This window comes from Pholcus phalangioides, unplaced genomic scaffold, assembly GCF_987345545.1.
Source record: "Pholcus phalangioides strain wild (caught in Gottingen) unplaced genomic scaffold, Ppha-v1.0 ptg000001l_1, whole genome shotgun sequence".
NCBI lineage: Eukaryota > Metazoa > Arthropoda > Arachnida > Araneae > Pholcidae > Pholcus > Pholcus phalangioides.
The window spans coordinates 13,166,913-13,188,221 of NW_028301594.1; the positions used below are offsets into that span (position 1 = coordinate 13,166,913).

The following is a 21,309-nucleotide window of genomic DNA, read 5'->3' on the forward strand; positions in this document are numbered from 1 at the left end:
CCCCACGAACCATCCCATCGTCCACCAGGGGGTGATATTTCCTACTTTGGGAAACACTGATGTAAGCATTCATTTCAATAATATAGTAAATATGTCTAGTTTATTTCTGAATACTCTCATTCAGTAGTTAAATATTAGGTTCCTTATACCCATGTATAAGGAATAGTATTATAGATACTATATATCTTTTAAACTTTTTTTCGAAATTTTAAGCCCCCAAGAAAAAGCGGGGGGGGGGGTTTCTTATACGCTATAAAATACTGTAATCTAGGTTTTATTGCAAAATATGTGTGGTGCATCCATCGCGTACGAGAGATACGCGAGATACTGATAAGTGGTTGAATTTAAGTGATATTTTCGCATGATTTCTCCCATATTTATCATACTTCATACTTATCAACTTCAATCGGGAATCATGCATAATTACCGGTAAAAGTGACAAATGTGGAAAAATGTATCAAACTTACCGAAACGATTGCTGGTTATGCATAATTGAGTTTATTTAATGTTAGCGTCCATTGGTTAATTCCCCCCCCCCCCCTTCAGAATTTCAGACCAGGCAGAAAGAGGAGTAGGATGATGACGGCCAAAAAGCTATGCAATATAGGTAGTAAAGGTTCAAGGATAAGGCAGTATGAGGTTCAAGTCCAGACTCTGCAGTCTTGGACTTGAAACGTCTCGATATTTTGACGTAAATGTCTAGCACAGACATTATGAATTGGGGCAAAAAAAAAAAAAAAATAATAATAACGATCTGTCTCCCTTCACTTTTAATGAATTGTGCCCCACCTTCTGGTCAGTTTTATTGATTCGCTTGGAACAAGGAGGGGGTTTTCTTTCTATACCCTCAGTAGGTTTTCTTCTTCCAGACGTGTTTTTCCGAATGTCTTCTTCCGTGTTATTTTGGAATAAGCGAAGCCCATAGTTAGAATAGCATCAGCCCTACTTGAAGGCAACTTGGATTCGTCTGGGAATTTCGCGAGATTTGGTCAAAGCATATGAAAATGTGTGGGGAGAAAAACACATACACGCAAACGCTCATGCCAACGAAGAGATACATGCGTTTCAGAGTGAAAAAAAGAAAAATTCCCCCGAAAAAGAAAAATATTCCAGAAACCTGTGAAAAGGAGGACAAAAGGACGAATTTTTTAAAACATTCGAGAGACGCTTGAAATGACACCGAAAGAAACAGAGGAAACCCTAGTTATGCCAGAGTATGTGTGCGTGTAACAAACAGTGTACGCGCTGCAATTTATATTTCAAAATATTCAATTGAATCGTCCCATTTCACTCAAGAGGGGCGTTCAAGTATTACGTCAGGACATTTTTAGCCATTTTTAACTCCCTCCCTCCCTCGTCAGCAAAAGTCAACAAAACTCCGACCCCCCTCCCCCTTGTCAGCAAAATTTCGTCATTTCTGCCCCCCCCCCGCCCACTTCCTAACACATATTGCTGGGATCAGAGACATACGCGGGGGGGGGGGGAAGGCATACGGTAGCTCGTGTTCCCCTCCAGACGATCAAAAGAAATATTTTTTTAATTAAAATTTCGAAAGAAAATACCTTTATATGTTGTTATAACCAATTTCTGTTGGTTTCAACGCAATTTGAAGGCCAAGAACTCACAATTTCTTTTTTAAGAAATTCATTGCGACACACCCTCTATTACATACATGCTAAACACTTGGCCCACGGACCAAATTTGGCCCGGAGGGCTATCTGATCTGGAATACCCCCTCAAACCTAATTTTATAAAAATGAACTAAGTGGCACATTTACAGATCGCTTAGGTGACCCATGGCACAATTCCAGAGCATTTAAGCGGGCCGTGGCACATTTTCAGATCACTCAAGTAAGCCCCTGGCACATTCACAGACCACTTAAGTGCTCCGCGGCATATTACGGATCACATGAATGATGCGTGGCACAGTTACAGAGCACTTGGATCCGTGAAACATTTAGAGATCACTAAAGTGGCTCTGTAGGGGACGTATTAATACGGACAATGTTACTTTAGTTGCCCACAAACTAGCGAAAGGTTTTTTCTCGTTTTTGGCGCACCGATTAAGATGCCATTAAGAATATTTCATATTTTCATGAAGGGTGGTTGATGACGTAAGCATTATCCAAACCCCCTCCCCTTGTCATCAAAAGTCAGCAAATTGAAACCCTCCCCCCCCCCCATCGATGCTGACGTAATACTTGAATGACCCCAAAGGGGTTGATTAAGAGCTTCAAGTTATCCTTGGAATCACTCGGAAATCATCAAATAATTATCGATGGGATAGCGGTTTTTGTTTATTTCCACTTCTATTTATCCATACTCAAATGAGCAGCTGTAAGGACAACTCATAATTGAACTAATAAATAGATTATTACTCCGTTGATATCGCCACATAGCAATTTACTACCAATTCAGTCGGGTTGGAAATCTTTCTCTCTGGAGAAAGTCATAGCATATTTCCGTACTCGTCTTGAGTGCGGAGATAACTTTGCAAAGGCTCCATCCCACGGGATCAAACCCCATGACCTGACGGTGACGAGCGTCTTACTACTGCGCAACTCTCACCCCATAATAAACAGACTGACCATATTTACCCGAGAAAAAATAGGTTCGTAAATACGAAGGTAGATCATCAGTTGTCGCCAAAAATGATGCCGAAAGTCAGCAAAATTGCCTATATCTGCTAAGATAATATAAAATCGCAGTGGCGGGAAATGAACCACTTTGCAGATGGCGTTAGATTGATATTAATCCTACCAGAAAAAAAGTTCAAGATGACAAACATACGTGTGGTGAACATTCACATTTATAGTCTTTATAAGTGGGGAAAAACAATTTTATCCTTGATTTCATTATAAAGAATAAAATGTTCACCACACGTCCTTATTGGCACACGGGGCTTGAGTTATGAAGAGAGACTTCATTTTTTGAATATGTTTACATTGGATGAACGCAGGTGTCGAGGAGATATGATCGAAGTTATCAAAATTTTCAATGGGATGGATAGGATGGACCATGAACTTTTAGTACACCGCCAATCGACTGCTTTTACAAGGGGACACCAGTATCGATTGGTGAGGGACAATGCAAGGCTATGGTGTCGCAGGGAATTTTTCTCTAATAGGGTTGTTAATAAATGGAATAGCTTACCCCCTGAGGTAGTAAATTGTAACACAATTGACACGTTTAAAAAGAAATACGATAAACATGTTGGGATAAATCGAGAAGCTATCCATTCTTAGAACAAGACAACCATAAGTATCCTTTATGGACGTTGTATAGTATGTTATCATGTGTATATATTGATTATAATTTTTGTTAATTGCATTTTTATTTCGGTTGCTATATTTTTTCGGAAATATATGACATCCATATTTTTATGGGCATCTTTTTCTCAGCCCCCTCGTTGGGCATTTTGCCTGTTGTATTTGTATAAAAAGTCAAATAGGTTTCGTTGAAAAACGAGATATTTTTACAAAATATGTCTGGACAGCAAAAATCACGAAGTATAACCGGTCATATGGTCATAACAAATGGCATATCAAAAAAAGAAATAAATGCATTTCCCTTTACAATGGTTTGTCCTCACAGGTACTTAGCGTTCAAGATTTAAAAGAAACAGCAGACACCGTATATATATGAATGGCCAGGTTGGTTCTGAACAAACATAGCAACGCGATATTTTTAATGAAAAATCCGTTTTATACTTACATTAGATAGGAAATCTTTGCAGCATCCATGGGTTGGTTTAGGCTTGGATTTCGTAGAGGCGCGTTTTCGGTGATTCTGAGCTTTTTTGGCATCGTAGTGGCTGCTAAACCTCAGCTGGACGAAGTTTTTTACCAACATAAAGTGACCGAATTGCACGTCACTGTGAACGAGAAACAAATCGATATCGGGTCGCCTGTTCAGTCAACGAGTAAGTTGCGATTGAATTTCGATTATTTCGGACATGAAGTGACAGTCTCAGCTCACAGGCTTCCGGATCATATCAGGAGAAGGACGACCGTAGAAATACACGCGTTCGGTAAAGTGCATTCGGGGCCTTTCCAAGGAAGATTTTACGAGTTTGAAGATGACACAACATCTGTGCTTGGATATCTAACTGACTATGGTGGTTTTGTCGGTACCATAGAACTATCCAACGTCACTTACAATTTTATACAGGCTTCCAAGTACCTAGACGGAAGCGACTATGAGTCAAAGACCATAATCTACAGAGACGTTGATGTCAAACCTCGAAAATTTCCATTTTGTTCCATGAAGCTGGGCAATTTTGCGGAAAATGGAAATAATGCGACACTTTTCAATGAATCTGTGAATATGTTTCATGGTCGTAATAACGAACACAGAAATCTTTCAGGCTTCGGATCCGGGCAGACGTCACGCCTGAATTTTCCAATGACTAAAAAGAAAGTAAAAAGCAAAGATGAATACGAGTATTTAGAATGCAAAATGGAGATAATTGGCGATGCACAGTTGTATAAAGAAGAGAAGGGCAAAGTTCCTGAATACATGTATCTCATGCTAAGGGCAGTAGACAAAGGATTCAGTGCCACGGATTTCGGCTCCAAAATCGTGCGAATCATACCTTGGAAACTGAAGGTTTACCAATCTGCTAATGAGAAAGGATACCCATTCGGCGTAGCTGATTTAAAAGGTTATTTGGAGAAATATTTGGACTCCTCTATAGAGGGATACAGGGCGAATAATTACAGCTACCTTCCCTGTTTGACGTTTTTTGCTACCGGATACTATTTTGCTGGAGTAGCAGCAGGGCTCGCGCAGATGAGTGGTCCTTGTTCATATTTTAACTATGGGATTGTGAGTGCTCTTGAGAACATACATATGAACCAAGCGGTGTACATGCACGAAATCGGTCATTGCTTCGGAGCACATCACGATCCAGATGACAATTACACATGCAACCCTCACGGGAAGTATGACTATGTTATGATCGGAGCATCGTGGAGAACACGACACCGTTTTTCTCCATGCAGCATCGAAGAAATAAAGGTCACGCTGAACAAGAAAGACGTCATAGAATGCATGCAGCCTTTTCCTTCAACGTGTGGAAACGCAGTTACGGAAAACGACGAAGAATGCGATTGTGGACAAAATGAGGAAATGTGTGACAAATTGGACGAGTGCTGCACCCCGAAAGGTGGTCTGACTGAGGATGAAGAATGCACCTATCGCCGGAGTAAGGGTTACTCATGCAGCGACGAAGAAGATGCATGTTGTACCAACTGCACAGTGCTACCAGCAGGAACTGACTGTTCGTCCGACAATGGCGGCTGCATCATTGGGCGGTGTGATGGAGTTTCCCCGAACTGCACTATAACATCAGTAGTTCCTGACCGGTCGCCGTGTGTGGACGAACGAGGGGGCTATAGAACTTGTTCCTCCGGAGTTTGCAACAGCACCTACTGCAGGGACCACAATTTGCAGGAGTGTAGATGTTACGGCAACGAATCGTGCAGTGTGTGTTGCTTATCACAAGGATATTGCAAGACGGCTAAAATGCTGGGATTTCTTCCTTCTGGAATGGAAATTGCCTCTTTGCCTCCAGGTACTATTTGCGGTTCAAACATGCAGCAATGCGATGGTTATGGGCAATGTGAAAGTGTCAGAGAGTCGGCAATAATTTGGCTATATATCGTGATCGTGTTAGCAGTTATGACTGCTGGATGTGCATACTACTATTATACACGTAAAAAGCATCTTCCTCTAAATTGGATCTGCACAAGGATATTGCAGAGGGGTAGAAAACACGGAGTTTCATATTCACGTCAACGGTTTGGACATCATGACCACAAGCAGCTCCAAAAACATCAAAAGACCAGGAAAGGAAGAAAATGATTTCGAAATCGTTTTGTACATTGTTTTTATAAAAATATACCTTTTGGTAATAAAAGAAATATCGATATAAAATGAAATCTTAGTGGCATGCCGCTCAACGATGAAGAACCAGAAATTGTTATCTTCTTAATATTTCGAAATAGTACAGGAAAGTTCCGTAATTTGTCACCAGGTGGGGGTTCCAAACAGTGTCATTATGTTGATTAGTACAATTATTTCCATACCGCTTTATTACTCTGGTGCAGTGATGGGCAAACTTTTTTAGAAGCGGACCAAAAAAGAAAACATTTTGGCGGGCCGGATATATTGGGATTGATTCATAGTTGGGAATATGAAGGAGCGGAATGTGTTGAATACTCTGAAGATTGTCACGGTTTCATTGCAAATGAGAGACAATGGTTCATCCTTTGCAACTGTGGTAAAATAAATAAGTATATTTTAGTAATTTTATGCATATTTATTGCATGAAAATATGTTCCATTTTTTTTCATATGCAAAAATTTTTAAATCAGCTTCTATTTAAACTGTCACAACTACATTTCCCATATGAGAAAAAAGGATCACCTCCTAAATGAATTTTTTTTAAAAGCTGAAATTAAAAATTTCTATATATACGATTATTTTGAAATCTTTTCGACGGGCCGTAGTTTGCTCATCACTACTCTAGTGAATTGGGAGTTTCAGAAATTAATGGGGAAATTTCTCACGCTGTACGAGATGTGGGTAAGACAGAAGAAACAGTTGTGTACATCCGTTTGAGGCAGAATAGTTGACCGTGTGGTGAATCTAGTAGCTGTAATTGCTGCTAGGTAACGTGAAAGTAAAAATATTAGAAATAAATCCTTCAGATTGGCGCTTGAAAACTCTGCCTCATATAAAATGAACTTCGGGATTGAACCCGAGGACGTGACGAAACCCTCCATAGTGGTAGAGGAGCATCTTACCACTCCATCACTCAATCGCGTGGCCGACCCTATTTACAGGAGGAAAATATGGGAAATTACGTTCCCAACGTGTAAATTACCAATTGTCACCAAAAATGACGCCAAAGCAAAACTGCCTATTATTGCTAACATAACCTAAAATTCGCCAATAACGGGAAAGGAAGCACATTGCAGTGGACTAAAATGAATCCCACGAAAAAACACAAAAAAAACCTTTCAACGTCACAAATATACGTGTGATGCACATTCATAGTTATAATTATCACAATCGTATTGAAAGTGAGAAAAAATAATTTTATCCTTTATTTTTCATTATATAGAATAAAAATTCCTGTGGATTTCGCTGAAAAACGAGTCGTATTCATTATGCAAGATATACAGAGAACTGGATGTTGAGAAGATGTTTACGTTTTGAGATGCTGATTTTTTTAAGGAAGGAATAAACTCATCTCCACCTCTACCGGAAGTCGAGCCTGGGTCCCGCGTTTGCCGGACGAGTGCTCTCACCACTAAGCTACAGAGGAGGTAGTGATTTCCCTTCATTGGAGCGTACATATATGCCGAACATACATATATGTGTGCCTCATACATATTCATTATATTCTATTTTCTTTTAGCCTACATAGCAAAAATCACCGAGAAATACGGGCATATGGTACCATACTGATGAAGTGTATACAAAAAAAAATTACCTTTATAATGGTTTGGCCTCCCCCTTTTTTATAGTCAAGATTAAAGGAAAACAACTCACGCCGAATATATCGATGGCCAGATTGGTTCTGAGCAAACATAACAACGATACCTTTAATGAAAAATCTGTTTTTTAAATACAGGGAGTTCGAACCCTTTGCTCAATCTATGGGCTATTTTAAGCTGGGATTTCGTAGAGGAGCGTTTTCGGTGATTCTGAGCTTTTTTGGGATCGTACTCGCTGCTAAACCTCAGCTGGACGAACTTTTTTACCAACACAAAGTGACCGAATTGCACGTCACTGTGAACGAGAAACAAATCGATGTCGGATCGCCTGTTCAGTCAACGAGTAAGTTGCGATTGAATTTCGATTATTTCGGACATGAAGTGACAGTATCAGCCCACGGGCTTCCGGATCATATCAGGAGAAGGACGACCGTAGAAATACACGCGTTCGGTAAAGTGCATTCGGGGCCTTTCCAAGGAAGATTTTACGAGTTTGAAGATGACACAACATCTGTGCTTGGATATCTAACTGACTATGGTGGTTTTGTCGGTACCATAGAACTAACCAACGTCACTTACAATTTCATACAGGCTTCCAAGTACCTAGAAGGAAGCGAATACGAATCTAAGACCATAATCTACAGAGACATTGATGTCAAACCTCGAAAATTTCCATTTTGTACCAAGAATCAGGAGGACTTCGCGGACTATTGGAGTAACGCCACCGTTTACAACAAATCTCAGGGTGTTATTCACGGTCGTGATGTCGAACACAGAAATCTTTCGAACTACGGGTCTGGGCAGATGTCGACCCAGAACTTTCCGATGAACAAAAAGAAAATATCGAGTACAGATGAATACGAGTATTTAGAATGTCAAATGGAGATAATTGGTGATGCACAGTTGTATAAAGAAGAGAAGGGCAAAGTTCCTGAATACATGTATCTCATGCTAAGGGCAGTAGACAAAGGATTCAGTGCCACGGATTTCGGCTCCAAAATCGTGCGAATCATACCTTGGAAACTGAAGGTTTACCAATCTGCTAATGAGAAGGGATATCCATTCGGCGTAGCTAATTTAAAAGGTTATTTGGGAGAATATTTCCACTCCTCTATAGAGGGATACAGGGCGAATAATTACAGCTACCTTCCCTGTTTGACGTTTTTTGCTACCGGATACTATTTTGCTGGGGTAGCAGCAGGGCTCGCGCAGATGAGTGGTCCTTGTTCATATTTTAACTATGGGATTGTGAGTGCTCTTGAGAACATACATATGAACCAAGCGGTGTACATGCACGAAATCGGTCATTGCTTCGGAGCAGGTCACGATCCATCTGACAATTACACATGCAACCCTCACGGAAAGTATGACTATGTTATGATCGGAGCATCGTGGAGAACACGACACCGTTTTTCTCCATGCAGCATCGAAGAAATAAAGGTTACGCTGAACAAGAAAGACGTCATAGAATGCATGCAGCCTTTTCCTTCAACGTGCGGGAACGCAGTTACGGAAAACGACGAAGAATGCGATTGTGGACAAAACGAGGAAATGTGTGACAAATTGGACGAGTGTTGCACCCCGAAAGGTGGTCTGAACGGGGATAAAGAATGCACCTATCGTCGGAGTAAGGGTTACTCATGCAGCGACGAAGAAGATCCTTGTTGCACCAACTGCACTGTGCTAGCGGCAGGAATTGAGTGTTCATCTGAAAATGGCGGCTGCATCATCGGGCGGTGTGATGGAGTTTTCCCGAACTGCACTGTAACATCAGTAGTTCCTGACCGGTCGCCGTGTGTGGACGAACGAGGGGGCTATAGAACTTGTTCCTCCGGAGTTTGCAACAGCACCTACTGCAGGGACCACAATTTGCAGGAGTGTAGATGTTACGGCAACGAATCGTGCAGTGTGTGTTGCTTATCAAAAGGATATTGCCAGACAGCCAAAGTGCTGGGATTTCTTCCTAAAGGGGTGGAAATCGTTTCTTTGCCTCCGGGTACTATTTGCGGTTCAAACATGATGCAATGCAATGGTTATGGACAATGCGTCCGAGAATCGGTGGTAATTTGGCCCTACATCTTGATCGCGTTAGCGTTTGCAACTGCTGGAGGTGTTTACTACTATTATACGCGTAAAAAGCATCTTCCTCTGAATTGGATCTGCACAAGGATGTTACAGCGGAGTAGGGAGCACTGCATTCCACATTCACGTCAACGGTTCGCACATCATGGTCAGCAGCACCTCCACAAACATGAGAAGTCACATGTGAAGACCAGAAAGGGCAGAAAATGATTTCGAAATTATTAAAGGACGAATAAATACGTTAAGTATGAACGCATCTCAGTTTGAATGTCGTATTTTCATTTCTAAATTTTTTTTTTTTTTGGGTGCTCATTTATAAAGAAATTCCCAGATTGAGTAACTTCTTAAACATGCCAATCACAATTAAAGCTTTGACATTATTTTGCAACAGTGTTTCTCAACGTACGGTCCGTAGGTGGAGTTGATAATTCAAAAACTTAATGAATAGTAATATTCTTCTGAGTTCAAATAAAAGATTCGACCTACACACTTTGAGTGACCATTTATCATCGTAAAAAAATACGGTTAATTGTGATTCTAAATTCTGTATATCACTAATTGTCACCAAAGCATGATATTCTCAACACGGATTGCAAATAAGACTTAAAATTACTGAAGCGAGTGCGGATGGGATAAACATGCTGCTGGACAAATCAAGCACATCATTAAAGTGATGTGTTTTTGCGCTGTCTTCGTGTTTGGCGACTGTTGGCCTGTCTTTTGGTGAACCCAAAATGGCTACTCCTACTTAAACCGTACATGCCTCTCATAAACATTCCTTTGCGGAATTTCTAACGAATCGACACATGCCGGAATGTGTGATATGAGTGTATATGTGTGGCCCTAACGCAGGGGCCTCTTCAGCCTTTCAGACACGGCGGGCCAAATCGAAACTGTCCACGGAGCCCGCGGTGCACCAGTTCTTGTAATTTAGTGATATCTTGATAGAACTGCGGGGCAATGGGGGCCCCGAGTTTAACAGGGACAGAAATAATTTACTCTCAAATTATTTCTTTTATTTATTATCAATTTTAATTAGTTCTGAAATCATTTTTGTCACTAATTGTGGAAAAGTTTTTGAGTGTGTGTGTGATTAATTGTTGATTGAATTAGTTAACTGCTGATTACACTAATTAATTCTTATACTAATTTTAATCTAAAATAATTTTTTTTAAATGGTTTTTTTAATTAATTATTTCTTTCGGTGATTCCGAAATTTTGTTTTCCTTCTCAATATATCTTGTAGTAATTTCTTTCATTAACCATGCAATTATTTTTTTATTGATTATGCATAATTTCTAACAGAAATCACGAAATTATTTCATTGATTTGAATGGTTTTTTTTCCTCTAATTCTGAAATTATTTGTTTCAAAAGTTATAAAATTATTCCTTTCAGTAATTCTGAATTTCCATCAACTCTGGAATTATTTCTTTCATATATTCCGAAAATAACATTCCAAAAAAATTATTTCTTTCATTAATTTTGAAATTATTTTTCTCATTAATTCTAGAATTAATAGGTTTTTTTCAGTGTTTTTAGTGTTTTTCTGAGAATGATCAGAGTGGGCCACAACAAAATGCTCCGGGGGGCCGAATGTGGCCCTCGGGCCCTGTGTTGAAGGCCCCTGCCTTAACGTATTTATGATGTCAAGTTGTGCTTGTTTCGGGATCTTGTTGGTGCCATCATCGGCCGTCCATATTTCTAAGTGAAGGTAGTGCATGTGCTTGAATTTTCAAATTGTGTAAGTATCATGTTGTGGGTCTGCCAAATTTCTGCAGGGAGACTTTTTCAAATGTAGACCGGCTCGCAATCGCACCTCGAAGTTTGAAAACCACAAAAAACTAACTTAAGCCGACTACCACTGTGCCGCCAATGGGGTAATGAATCTGAATTCTCAAGATGAGAGTCCGGTGTGATGCCTACACGTCCGCACAGCAGCAATGAATGGCTATTGCGAATCTTGTAAACAGGAATGTGTTTCATGTGTTTCACGAAAAATATTGGTCACGACCGGGTGTGGATATTATATATATTTCATATTTCATTGAGAAAAAATGAAACTGGCTTGCCACATGGCAGTCGAGGGGTTATGGCGCTAGCCTCTGACTGTGCAGCCCTGGGTTCGAATCCTGGTTCTGGCATTGATGTCTAATGACGCCTAACAACTTCCCTGGTCAGATCATACGGATGTCTTGAAAATACATGAGAATCACGTTACTGTTAAAGAAAATTCGGGAATCTTAAATACGGCGAAATATGGAAAATCTCCAATTGCCACTAAACCTTGTCAAGAGTCGTGGCAAAAACGCTAATTATATTGCTGAAATTAACAGTCTCACTCTATTTTCAATTCGTGGGTGAGAAGTGTGATTGATGATTGAATATTTGTATCGTTGTGGGGGTCTCGTTGCTCTCTGTGGCGAGGCTTTTTAACCAGAAAATCGAACGCCCTTTGAACCTCGAAGGTGGAAACCACAGAGATACAATTTCATCAGACCAATGTTCGTGCGGATGCATAGATTCAACCCCGGACACCGCGATACAGAGCCACTCGGTGTCAGTGAATAACCTACTGTGTGTCACGCGCAATAAAAACGTTTGCTAAAAAAACACTACATACAAAGAAAAAGATTGATACCCCCGATGACATTCTATCATTTACATGCATTTATTTAGAAAAGAACAAAGTGAAACATTTACACATCGACTCAATGAAAATGCCATAAAATATAGAGCCTGCGTCATGTATACGCAGTATATATGTTACGGTGAATGTGATAAGTCGTTATTATGCATACTTATAAATCATCTTGGCAGGTTTGCTAAATTTATCACTTTTACTGACGAATATGCATAATAAACCAGTCGTCGTTGGTAACTTTGATAAATACTTGAAATTTATTGCCTTTATCTATGATTATGCATGATACCCTAGTGTAATTGGTGAATTTGATATATATGAAAAAAATTCCAAATGAGTCTAGTGTGTGTGTGAGGAATATACTCGGACCCCGATATAATAACAACAACTTTTACGATCGTACTCCCCACTCCATATAATGATACAATATATGTATGAATTATCTTTAATAGTACATAACACGATTTATTATGTTTGCTAACGACGCGACGCTTGGGTCTTATGCATAATCGCTGGTAAAAGTGATAATTTTTTAGTCCTTATTTAATTTCCCAAAGACGCTTGGGAACTATGATGACGTGACAGTATAAAAGTGGAAAGCTATCGCATTGGTTTCCATTAAAAAAAATTGGTGAAGTCGTCGCATATTTTGTACGATGAAATCATTCGGGTACTTCATTTGAAAGCAAAAGGAAAGACTGTAAAAGGCATTGCTTTGAGCAGGTTGAAATCAAGTGTCTGACGTGTATTGACCCAACGTGTGTCCCGAAAGCCAAAACCTGGTGGTGGTAGGCAACGCAGTACAAGTTTATGCGAAAACAAAACCGTTCGAAGATTGGCTTCAACGGAAAAAATGATCCTGGAGTGAAAATTTCAACAGATTCAATTCATAGACAGATCAGAGAAGCTTGTATTTGATTTATAAAAGAGTGGTTGGGAAACTGCCTGCCACAAGGATGCGCCAAAGAGAGATGGAGAAGAGAAACTGAAATGGGCACGAAATCATGTTTTATGAAAACAAATAGCTTGGCATCATATTTACACAATCATATTCCACAATTTTAAATGAAAAAAAAAGAAAAATGGAATTCGCATGTTCTCCAAAAAGATGTTTACAGCAGACACTAAGGTGGAGCTTCGATGATGGTATGGGAAACATTTGTTTCTAATAGTCAGGCTTCCTTAACTTTTGAATTTGGTCGTCAAAACTCTGATGATTAAAAGAGATTCTCGAAAACAAATTACTACTGAGTGGAGAAGATTTAGGAGGACCAAACTTGACATTTCATCATTACAACAAGTCTGTTCAAAGATCTGCTGCCACAAAAAAGCTGTTTAATCGCTGAAATGTATCGATTTTAGACTGGCCATCTATGAGTCCTGACTTGAACCCTATTAGGAATGCATGGGGCATATTTACGATAAATGTGTTTGCAAATGAAATACAGTATTCGACTGTTAATGGCTTGAAGAACTCTATCGCGAAAGCATGGTACAGTTTTGATGTTGAAACCTACAGAATTTAATTAGATCCATGTGTGTTTGAGGTTGCCAGAAAAAGTCAATTAGCTATTAAAAGCCTGTAATTTTTGTAAATCTGAATTTTCTCTGAACTTTTGAGACAGCCATTTTTTGTATTTTCGATGTTATAAATATTCTAAATATGTTTTTTCGTAGAAATTTTTTTCTTCTATAAATGTGTAGAAATGCTTTAGGTATTACCCATTAAAAGGTGCTAATTTTACTCTCGCCGTATTTTTCTTGTAATTTCAAGAAAAATGCATGAAAAGTACCTTCGAGACACGGACTGTAATCATATTATTTTTTCTCTCTCTCAATCGTCGTATTAAAGAGAGATAGTAAAGCTAAAAACATTAACAGCTAAAAACATTAGTCTTAGAGCTTTAATGTTTTTAGCTGTTTTCTAAAAATGGCCGGCGAGCCGTAGCAAAAAACTCCGAGAGCCAAATGTGGCCCACTGGCCATACTTTGAAGATCCCCCGGCAGCGTAGTATAGATATGCAAAATTTGAAACAAATAATGTGCCACTGGTTTTTAATTTTTATACACACGTAAGTTTAGAGCTATCGGTGATTATTTAATAGCGCTTATAACGTCACTTTTCTTTTTTCTTTTTCGGCTCGTCGTGGAAAACATTTCTGGCTATAACGTCGTCCACTCTCCTCATAAGGTCCATGAAATCGGTCGAGTTGTTGCCGTTGTCGCTTCTCTTGCCGATCGTCGCAGTGGTAATAGATGTAGGCATGTTGCTGGCCGGCGCGACGTTGACCATCAGCGTGAGCAGCAGGGTCATTATCGGGATCAGTACCACCGCGAATCCACCGAGTATTACGGGTACCAGAAGCATGTTGTCGTGCTGATGATGATGACCCTTGTGGTGGTATTCGTACGGGTAATTTTTGTGATGGTGGGAGTCGTGACGCGAAGACCACGACGGTTCGTAGACGTGTCCTCCAATTTTGGGCGGAGGGTGTCTCCAGGACGGGTAATCCTTGTCGTAATTGTAGCCGTGGTAGCTGCTGGGTGATGTCGGTGACGGTGGTGGGGGTAGTGGCGCCGGCGGCGGCCCGTAATATGGCTCGTCTTCGTAGCCGTTGCTGCTCGTGCTGTGACTACTGCTGGATGTTTTGGTCAAGACCGTATCGTGAAACTTACTCTGTAATGCTGAATGCGGAAGAACCGTCTTCATCCGCTCTTTCGAAACTATCGACGGCTTCGGTAACGTAATCGAATGCAGAGGAGATGTACTCGCTGCAATGCAGTTCCTACTGAACGTCATCAAGCAGCATATTAGCAGAGCGAAAGTCCTGATGTGAAAAAAAAAGTCAAATGATTGTCAGTTACACAGAAAATCCATCAAATCATAAACATTAGCCCGGATTACACTATAAAAGTTTTATAAAAGTTATTTTATAAACTTGACGAATGTAACCAATGAGCTTATGATACGCTTACTGGTTGATGATACGCTTATTTGTTGCGTTTTCAAGTTTTATAAAATAAATTTTCTAAAACTTTTACAGTGTAATCCCGGCCTTAAACGCTTACAAAATCCTACAATTGCATGTTGTTGAATATACTGAATTTTTCAAGTAAAGAATCCTGAAAATATGTCTTCAACGCTAATTTTAGAATTCATTTATATATAATTTTGTTAATAATTATGAAGAAGTAGCAGAAAAATCAAATTGCTGTATATCCAGTACAGTGGACCCTGTTTATAACGTTATCACTTAGAACGTTTTCCTGGTTAGTACAACGACTTATTTTCGTGGTCCCAGCTCTTATAGTACTCATTGAAATTCCCCGTTTAAAGCGTCCCGTAAAAACCATCATGAAGAAAAGCGGGAAAAAAACGTTGTAAGCGGGAAAGCTTAGAACGTTTTTCCATGGAGGTTTTTTGAAAAATGTTTTAAGTGGGGTTCACACTGTATATGAAAATGAATTTATTCAAAAAGAAAAGATAGATAATTATATTAAGAATTGATTAACTAGAAATCGATATTTTTACATAACTTCACATATGCGTGTAATTTACCATTTAAATCCTATCAAATTACCATTAAATCATTGTACCATTAAAATCGATGGTTCATCTTGTAATATACTGTAATAGTATTTATGGATCAATTGATTTTGTTTCTCCCATTAAACTCAGTTTCAAAACTTATATTGTCTCCAACGTTTCAGAACGTGCATTTTATTCATGAATTTATGACTTCGTCCTATTAGTATATTTCATCTTCTCTTAGTTGCTATTTTGTTGTTTTACAATTATTTTGATTGTTATTTTGTTTTTTAATTATAATTAACTTACTTTTTGTACATTGTACTCATTTGTTTTTAATTATCCTTTTTTTTCAAACCAAGTTTAAGTATTTTAAAATCAAAAGAATTTGTCGAAAAAATTTCAAATGAAATAATTAATGCATTCCAATAATACGCAATCAAATAATAGAACATAATGATATGTAATTATAAAAACTTGTAGTGGAAACGGTGTAATCTTTATACAATGCGTAGTAAAAAATACAGTGAATTTTTCTATAGAAAACAACGCTAAAATTATTAGACATTCAAAATAATTTCCCTCTAATGAGTTTTATGGTTGACGTGATGTTTTTATATCAGAAGTTCTTAACCAGGGATCGTTGGAAAGATTTCAGAGTGTCCGTTAGCTTGGATGAGATATAAAAATTATACCGTATATACAGATATATAAATTATTATATCTGTATATACGGTATATATATAAAACTCACTGTTTCTCCACTGACTATTATTTCTTAAAGGGGTCCGTGGCGCTCATTTTATACAAATACAAACATAAACGCAAAGGCCACGACAGGCAAATTGCCCAACGAGGTGGCTGATGATCATAAAAAAAATATGGACGTCAAATATAACTAAAGTACAACAACCTAATTAAAAGCATATACTGCATCTCAAAAAAAGGAAAAAAAATACTAGCAAAGGAAGTCCATGGACTCCATCTTATTGGCAAAAATGAGGTTAAGAACCTCTACTTTATAATGAAGACTCAACTATATGACATTATGCATTGCTTTATGATGATTTATTTCTATTCAATCAATAGACAGACAAACAAAAAATTTTAGGGCTAAGCCAGCTTGTGAGCCCCGAAAAATAATAATTTTTATATGCATGTCGGTACAAATAATAACGGGAGAAAAAAAAACAGGAAAAATGAGAAAGAAAAAAAAAAGAAAAGATTTTCGAGGAAAAAAACAGATTCACTAAATAATGGTTATTATAACGATAATCATATTTGATTCGAATTTTGTAAGTTAAAAGGAAAAGATATAGATAATTAAATATCCAATAATATTGAAAAACATCGTAAATATAAGTTATTTTCGATTGAAATTTTTTTCAACAAAGATATATCTGATATACTTTCTCAACAAAAAATTGATGTTTCATTTATCATTACGAAAATTATTCTCATAAAATTATAAAAGGATTAGCATTTGCTAATAATCGTAAAAATTGGAAAATAAATTAAGAATTTCAGTCATTGATATCTATCATTATTCTTTTTCAAAAGTTACTTGTGATAAAGAAAGTCAAAAATCCTTATTATTTGCCATTTCTTGTTGGAGCTCTTATAAGCATTAGAATTTCGATATTTCTCACATTTTTTATTTTATTTTACAGGAGTGGAACTGTTACAGCTCGATTTTATGAGTTAAAAGGAAAAGATCTTGATAATTAATTAATTACCGTATTTACTCGTATATAGGACGAGGTATAATTTTAGAGATCAAAATAAGGAAAACATTAATACAACTCCTTAGTTCGTTTATTCACAGATAATAGCATAAGATTTTTTGGGCGAGACGGCGCAAATGCAGGTTAACGTAAGTCGAGGTATTATTGTATACGGGATTAATGAATAAATTTTGGGGGCCCCCAGAAGGGTTTTACAAATTACTGTGGGTGCTTCCCTAATGCCCCCTGACTCTGACGCCACTGTTGGGATCCCTGTGTCTGGCCCAAGGTCCGGAATCAAACAAGGAGCCCCAAAAGTATTGAAAACTTTGACGAATTCTGAAATTGTCTTTCATAAATTCTCAATTTTCATTAATTCTGGAATTTTTTCGAGTGTTCCATTCACAAATTTTTTTATTATTTTATTAATTAATTTTTCAATTATTTTACACCCGATTCTGACTAATTTTATCGTCAATATTGAATCTTTAATATAAATCACGAATTGTCATTTTCAATCAATAAAAATTATCATTAGCTCTGGAGTTATTTCTCAAATTAATCAAAATTTTTCATTAATTGTTTTTTCATTTAAGTTTTAGTTTAGATATTCGGTCGTGCATATAGGACGACCTAGGTTTTTGAAGCAGTGAAAATTGAGTAAAAACCTCTCGTCGTATACGCGAGTAAATACAGTGTCTGATAATGAGAAACATCGTAAATAAATTATTTTCTATTAAAATTTCTTCAATAAAAATATATCTGATATACTTCCTCAACAAAATTGATGTCTCTAGTCACATGACTACCCAAATTATTCTCATAAAATAATGATTCGCCGTTGGATAAGGCTATATTTATCAGTAAAACGGATAATAAAATATAGTGAAACCTCGATATAACGGTACTCTGCGTACAAAGAAAAAATATCGTTGTAGAGGGATTATCGTTATATATTAAGAGGCAACATTATCATCATGTCATCAAATTTATACTGTTGTTGTCATCTTTTCGAAACCTGCACTGTTAGTACCACTAGAAAATGTACTTTTATGCATTTATTCGCCGCAAAAAATTGTAATTGATTAGTTGATTAATAAAATTCTGTTAGAGGCATTGTCCAGTAAAGTTGTTCACTGCGTTGCACTGTCGTGTCATACACGAAAAGTAGCGATACCAATTAGCCTACTTCCTTGGTGATTTCGGTGATCCCGTGGTACAAAATACTGATGTAATACGACGCATTCAGCCGAACGAAAACAAGTGACGAAGTTAAGATCATATTGAAACAATTTTAAGCAAATTTTTAAAAAATCTCAAAAATACTGTTATAGGGGGATTTATCGTAGTAAAGGATTTCGTTGTTTTGAAAGGAGTTTAACATCAGACTACAGGCAATTCCAAACAAGATTTGAAAAAATATCGTTGTAAAGGGATTAATCGTTATATCGAGTATCGTTGTAGCGAGGTTTCATTGTATTATTCTTTGCTAATAGTTTCGAATAATATCAACCAAGTGAACTAACTATTCTATTAACATAAATACGATATTTCTATACTTACGGAAATAGATAAATATTAATATATCCCATCTTGATCCGAAGTAATAAAACCTCAAAATCTTAAGCCAATAATTCTTTTCACACACTCGTAAATAAATTCAATGGGAAAAACCCTAAAAAATCAAGCTTCTACCTGAATCGGTATTTTAACGCGTTATGAACAATTTTTTAGCTAGAAAATACTTTTTAAACGAGTCCCGACACGGATTTAGTTCTCTTTATCATCATCCTCTTATCATTATTATTATTATAACAATGTTTTCTGGCTGCTTACACTCATGGACAAGGTGCGTCATTGTTAATACAACAGAGAAAACATTCTTTTTTTTTTTCATGTATGCATACACTAACATTGTGTGACAAACCGTCGAATTCATACATGGATAACAGTAGACTAAAAAGAAAAAGAAAATTGCGTGTGAATTCCATCATGCACGAAACTGCGCCTATTTTTTGTGTACGTGAAATAGACCAACCAATAGGTGAAAAGTCAAAGAATAAGATTCTCCCTCTCAAAAAAAAACAGCTTCTCATTATCTTATCTCTTGAATTTGGGTCAAAATTTGGCTGAAATGAGACAAAAAATATATATACACCATATAAATATTTCGTGTCATTTAATAGAACGAATTATCAAGTTCGTTCGTGCTGAGTTCTGTTAATGTGAGACTGTATCTCATTTGAAAATGTTACTTTTCAGGATCAAGAACCATTTGTATAGAAGAATATATTCAGGGTCGGAGAATGGACATAAAAAGTCATCTCACTCGTTTTTCTCTACTTGATTCACAGATATTCATCTTTATTCGTGAAAGTGAAGAAAATGAATAATCTACGTGACGTAAAACACGAGATCGAGTTGTTTATTTCACATAATATTTGAAAGATTCCAATGTGTGCCCGTTGTGCGTGGTTCAAGTAGAATAATGTTTGACAATTTAAACCGATTGAAAGCTTGATTTTATCATAAAAATCAAATACAAAAATTATGAGTTTTTCCCCCCATTTGAATCTTGAATTTATAAGCGTGAAACATAAAAATTTGAGAACCGGTAAGTGCGTGTATTTCAGCTGACTTCATTACTACAGTCGAACTTGGTAGATTCGAAATACAAAGTCACTGGAAAAAGAGAAAGAGTTCGAATTATTTAAAATTCGAATCATCCAATCAATCTTTTGTCCCGGATATATTTGTTACATACACAAATTGATACATAATTGCTAAAAATTGCAACATAATCATCAACATTAACACATAATGATTATCAATTATTAAAATTTTATCGCCAAGTTACAAAACATTTTTTCCAAAATTTTAATAATTTATAATTATAATATATATAACTGATCTTAGCCGCTACATTTTTCCGCTGTTCTGGAATCAGCATCACTGTAGAAGTTGTTGACCATGTTCAAAGCCTGATTTACGTACAGTTCATGATCATCACTTACGAAACTTACAGACGTTTGGGAGATATTGGTCTATATGCTCGCAGGCCTGTCAGATGTGTTCCGCTCACGGCAACTCACTGTCGGCAGCGATTAGCCTGGAGTAGAGAACATGCAATGTGGACATCGTTACAGTGGGCTTGTGTGATGTTTTCCGACGAGTCCAGGTTTAGCTTGCAGTCTGATTCACGTCGGACTTTCATATGGAGAACGCCAGGTACCCGTTACCACCAAGACAACATCATTGAACGACACCGTTACGGTGGTGCAGCATTGCTCGTTTGGGGTGGAATTATATTGGGTTCCAGAACAGATCTGCATGTTCAAACCGGAACCACGAAAGCCCAAATTTATCGGGACATCATTCTGGAACAACATGTACGTTTGTTTAGGGGTGCCATGGGCGCAGAATTTGTGTTTATGGATGACAACGCCCGTCCTCACCGAGCAAACATCGTAAACGAATACCTTGAATCTGAGGATATAACCCGTATGGAATGGCTAGCATTCTCACCTGACTTGAATCCGATAGAGCATGTGTGGGACATGCTTGGCCAACGAGTTGCAGCCCGTCAACCACCTCCTACATGTATACCGGAACTTCGGAGAGCATTGCTTGCTGAGTGGAGTGATCTTCCCCAAGATCAGATCGATAATTTGATACTTAGCATGCCTAGGGAGACATACAATGTATTAACCATCATACCAACCATGTAATGGTAAGTTTTTATAAAGGAGATATTTTTTACAATTGCTCCAGGGAGCAAAAATCGCAGTTTTTATGAATGGTATCATACATACACCATCGTTTTTGT

At 37.7% G+C, this 21,309-nt stretch overlaps 3 protein-coding genes across 3 annotated transcripts; 2 read left to right on the forward strand and 1 right to left on the reverse strand.

Annotated features, from left to right (window-relative positions):
• Nucleotides 1-3,741: 3,741 nt before the first annotated feature.
• LOC149089899 (disintegrin and metalloproteinase domain-containing protein 10 homolog) lies at nt 3,742-5,865 on the forward strand. The gene has a single exon (XM_089234927.1). The coding sequence runs from the start codon at nt 3,742-3,744 to the stop codon at nt 5,863-5,865; it is 2,124 nt and encodes a 707-aa protein (XP_089091053.1).
• A 1,802-nt stretch (nt 5,866-7,667) lies between these two features.
• LOC149089900 (ADAM 17-like protease) lies at nt 7,668-9,797 on the forward strand. Its single transcript, XM_089234943.1, has one exon. The coding sequence runs from the start codon at nt 7,668-7,670 to the stop codon at nt 9,795-9,797; it is 2,130 nt and encodes a 709-aa protein (XP_089091069.1).
• Nucleotides 9,798-12,275: 2,478 nt separating this feature from the next.
• LOC149089901 (uncharacterized) lies at nt 12,276-19,267 on the reverse strand. Its single transcript, XM_089235489.1, has 2 exons — nt 19,047-19,267; nt 12,276-15,058 (listed from the first exon to the last, which is right to left on the reverse strand). The coding sequence occupies exons 1-2, from the start codon at nt 19,073-19,075 to the stop codon at nt 14,347-14,349; spliced, it is 741 nt and encodes a 246-aa protein (XP_089091615.1). The 5' UTR covers nt 19,076-19,267; the 3' UTR covers nt 12,276-14,346.
• Between the last annotated feature and the right edge of the window lie 2,042 nt (nt 19,268-21,309).